A 4,730-nucleotide genomic window follows, 5' to 3' on the forward strand; every position below is an offset into this window, starting at 1 on the left:
ACGGGGGTATGCTAAGCTTGTGACCATGAAGCATAAATATCTCCGTTGTTTGGTAAAAGTACCATGTACCTACAGCAGTTTGAATTCACCAAATAAAATTAAAAAAACACCCAGATATAGTACAAAGTAAGGACACTACATAATGGAAAAGAAACTTTTCTGTCTGTTCAGTTACAAAAGAAATAAGTTCCACTGATCTATGAGGGCAAGTAATAACTTCATTTAGAATAAAGGTGAGGGAAAAACCCAAGAGTGATAAAAAAAAATATGTAGAAACATGAATTTTCATTTTTTTTTTCACACCTTTGTCCTAGAGAGTCGATTTACTGCGCATACTTAGAGAAAGAGGAAGTTTCCTTTCTTGCTTACTTTGCTTTCTACCCGCTGTGTGTTTGTGTGCTTCTGTTACGATGAGACTTCAAGTTCTCCTCATTCAATTCTTCCAAGGTAGGTTTTGTTTTCAACTCACTAAAATATCATTAAGCAGCTGCTGATGTGTCTTTAAAGCACTTCAGAACAGAGTAAGAGTAACGTCATAAGACAGTCATATCAGGAACACAGTAGTTTGGTGGTTTAACAAAGCTTTGCGCTTACTCTACTTAAAAAATATATCAGTCTCAGTTTTTATCACTAGTTATTCTTTATTTTGATGTTTCCTGAAATGTTTAGAGTCAGAAGAAATGTAACTGTAGTATATTTATCATATAGTTACAACAAAACAAAACCAGGAAGTATAGCACAGAAGATCTTACTATGCTGACAACGTCGTCTTTGATGCTCTTCACATCAAGTAGACTGAACAACAGGCATGTTGAGTGTTAACAATTCATCTGTTGTTTCACCACTTGGGTTTAGACAGTAATACCTCAACAACTATAACAGCGATGCCATGAAATTTTGTACAGACATTCATGGTCCTCTAAGTATGACTACTATGGACTTTCCATGATCCTCTGACTTACCAATAGGTTCACACAATGAGCTCTTACAAATATGTACAGATAACCACTGGGTGCTGGGATTCAAGTTAATCCTTATTTGTCTTTGCCATCTTTCTGTAAAATGTCACCAAATACCAGCTGTTTTTAGAGAAATGTTGCCTCTCTTCTGTTAAATACTGTTTTCACAGTGGCACTAGCTGAATACCTCCCTGGTGTCAGTGGGTACCTTGGGGAGACCATTATCTTGCCCTCAGGTGCAAACTCAGCGTGGAAACTCACAAAAATTGAGTGGTCAGTATTCCCCAACAACACTTGGATTGCCACCTATCGCAATGGGACGGAAAAGATTGGCCGCATCCGTCAGTACAAAGGGAGACTCGGCCTCAGCATCTCATCAGGTAAAGAAAAACATCTATCATCTGCCTGTGACTGTAAAGGAGCTGTTGTTTTATTTATCTCTTGACAGTGTGTTTTCAATGATTTTTATTGTTCATTAGGTAACTTGACGATCCATAATTTGACCAGAGATGATAGCATGGAATACACCGTGGACCTCATCAACTCACAAAGACAAAGCACCGTAAACAAGATCAAGCTCACAGTTAGACGTAAGTGTGACTAACATTTATGGGTCATCTTTTGAAACCTTAAATTTTCCACTGGCACCACCATGACCTTGACATTACTGCTTTCGAGTACAACGTCTCAACAACAATTGAATCCCCTGCCATAGAATTTGTTACAGACATTTCCTCAGGATGAACTGTGAAAACTTTGGTGATCCTCTGACTTATCTCACACCGTCCTTTGGTCAAAATTTCAGTTTGTTCAATTCTTTGATTTATGACTGAATACCTGCAAAACTATTACTACCAATGACATTCCCACCCCCTTAGGTTTACTTTGTGTTGAGTGTTAGCATCATAACATTTTTTTCTTCACCTTCCTTAACAAATTAAAAAAATTAAACATGTCCTCATCTAATTCATGATTACAATTTATTCACATGCAGAACACCTTATGAAACCGACCATAACAACACTCTTCACTAAACCTATGGAAGGAGGCTGTTGGATTGGCCTGCGGTGTTCTTCTCAAGAAGAACGTGTTGACTTTTCCTGGCAGGTGGAACCTCTCAATGTGCCTGCCTATAATATGAGTAGATCTGATGGACACGGAGTTCTGTTAGGTTTCATCAAGACTGGGCAGACATTCAATTTCACCTGCACCTCCAGCAAGCTTGAGGAGAAGACCTCAAATGTTGTCCCAGTAAAGTGCGATGGTAAAGTAACAATGGACTCAAATGAGAAAACATGATACCATGATCTATGATCCAATATGATGAGGGACTGGGGGAAGGGTCCAAAAGTTTTCAAAGATGTCAAATTAAATAATGGGGTACAAAAAACCTAGGTTTTAATAGCATGTTGCAATAATTCTTGGTGGCTCTCTTTGACAATCTGATACAATCTGAGGAACTACAATGAAATATATGATACAAAACAATAGGCTGCTGTATGACAATAACATACCTAATCCCAATACCAAGCCACATCGTACAATATATAGTACAAACATGGACACACCATAATTAGATAGGGATTTGTGTTTGGTTTTTTTTTTTAATATACTTCTGCTGTGACAGTTCCAGAGATTGTGCTACTATGGATCTTAACTGTGTTGTTCTCTCTTCAGTGTTAACGGAAAAACCGTGCACAGATAGGTGTGGTCTTTGTATGTTCATTGGGAGTTTCCTCATAATCATCATAACAGTATTATACGCTTACAGAGGTGAGGAAAAAAAGTCATTCTTTTCACTGTCTTCCAAAGCGATCTCAGCTATGCTTGCTCAGCTATGCATGCTGTTCTTACATACAAAGCATTAGCATTTGTTCCATTTATGCTCGTCTCCCCTCTCCTAGTATGTTTAGTCTCTGTTCTCACTTTCTTCTGTGCCGGTTCATTGTTCAAAGCGTTCCAGCCTTTTCTGTCTCTCTACACTTTAGGAATGGTACATTTTATAGTTTATATATACTCCCATCCCCTGCAGTGATTACCTGCCTGAACATGAAGTATTCAGGAATACTTATATGCTATACTTGTATACTCTGTCTCTCTGAGTTTTTTACAGAAAATCTAAAACTCCGGGTTGAGTTTTCTCTTGCTTTCCATGCAGTGCTTTCTTTTGTCAGCCATAGTTACTCTCATAGTAACAACAAACTAAATCATGATCACAAACTTAAAGTTTAAATAGTTAAACATAAAAAATATTCTGCTTGTGGCTCAGTTGTAACACTCAGTCATTACAACTGTGTGTTGACCATGTCTGGTTTGTTTTAATTACAGAAAAAATCAAAGCTGAATTGATAAACCTCAAAAGTAAGTATCTCATTTAGCAATTTTCAGAATGAAATGGTCACTGTTACACAAACTAATTTTTACATTCTCTTCTGTTTTTCAGACAGACTGATTACAAAACCAGGAAATGACCAATGACCAAGCTTCACCGTCCTTCCTGCAGTTGGTGTGACAGATAAATGAATGTACAAATAATAATGTACTTATGTAAAGATGCATGTTGTATAACTTATAAAGTGAAAGATTAGAATGTAAAAAAACGAATGTGTTTTGATACAATCTGCAGATCATAGCAAAACTGATGAACAATTAAACAATGATGTGATCACAAATGATTGTAATTATTACTGTTCTGTCGCAACTTTGAGAGCTGACCTTCAGCTCTGAGTGATTTAAAAATGCTAAAACTTATTTTTAAAAGATTGTTTTTGAAAGTTTATTTCAAATCATTGCAGGCGATCAGATGGTGCTCATTAATAATATTCTAATCTATATTTAATGCACATTTCTTTTACCAACTAGTCTTTTTAGAGGCAGAGACTTGACCCTTCAAAAGGGGCCAGAGATTGTCTGACATAGCTGTACGAGATGTAAGTGTTGAAAGTTTGAGTTATATATGGGACTGAAAAGCGTGAAATAAATTCTCATGCAAAGAGCCGCCAATTTAAAATTAGGCCCGAGCAGCATCAGCTAGGCCTGTTGCAGAGCTACTGAACCACCTAGCTGGGCACCAGTGAGGGTTAACCAAAACCAGTATTACTGTAGCTTGAAGGATGGTCATTGAAAAATGGAAACTGCACTAATTATGCCAAAATGTTTTATGCATGTAATGTTTTCATTGCATTAAGTCCTACAGTAAAAAGATTATCACGCAGGTGCTGATGTTCAAAGCAACACTGTGCAACTATTTTATCTTGAACTAAATCTTCAAAGTCACTTTTATGGTGCGCTGACTTGTCATTCACACGCTGCAACCTGAAAAACTGTTTCTGCACCAAGTAACTTAGGTCGAACAGGTACAATCTCTAACACACACATCATGTCACACACCACCAACTATGGGTCATCAGCTAGCTATAAGAAGAGGCCAGCTCTCCATCCTCAGTGCACACATCACGGCAGAAGTGTAGAGACAAGCCCCCAATAGGGTTCAGATGCTTTCGGCCAATCAGATTAGCTGAATGGTGCCTTGAGGTGAGCGACTGATAGTCTTGGCTTTTTGTGCATGAGCTGCTTCCTGTCTGTAAATTATCACTTGTGGCTGCAAGGGCCACTATTGTCACTGCTCAGCAAAACTTACATAGTCAGGCTTAGAGCTGCAAAAGAATCTTTCTATAGCTGAAATGTAGAGAAAGAAATTGGTTATTAGTTGATCGAAATGATGACAGGATTACAAAAAAAAAAAAGAGATTATGAAACACGAGTACACAG

At 37.7% G+C, this 4,730-nt stretch overlaps 1 protein-coding gene across 1 annotated transcript; it reads left to right on the plus strand.

The window, feature by feature from the left end:
* Positions 1-293: 293 nt before the first annotated feature.
* si:cabz01074946.1 lies at positions 294-3,511 on the plus strand. Its single transcript, XM_041030760.1, has 7 exons — positions 294-447; positions 1,130-1,339; positions 1,439-1,549; positions 1,954-2,223; positions 2,637-2,732; positions 3,288-3,320; positions 3,403-3,511. The coding sequence occupies exons 1-7, from the start codon at positions 411-413 to the stop codon at positions 3,435-3,437; spliced, it is 792 nt and encodes a 263-aa protein (XP_040886694.1). The 5' UTR covers positions 294-410; the 3' UTR covers positions 3,438-3,511.
* Positions 3,512-4,730: the final 1,219 nt, after the last annotated feature.

This window comes from Toxotes jaculatrix, chromosome 23 (genome assembly GCF_017976425.1).
Source record: "Toxotes jaculatrix isolate fToxJac2 chromosome 23, fToxJac2.pri, whole genome shotgun sequence".
In the NCBI taxonomy this organism is placed as follows: Eukaryota; Metazoa; Chordata; class Actinopteri; family Toxotidae; genus Toxotes; species Toxotes jaculatrix.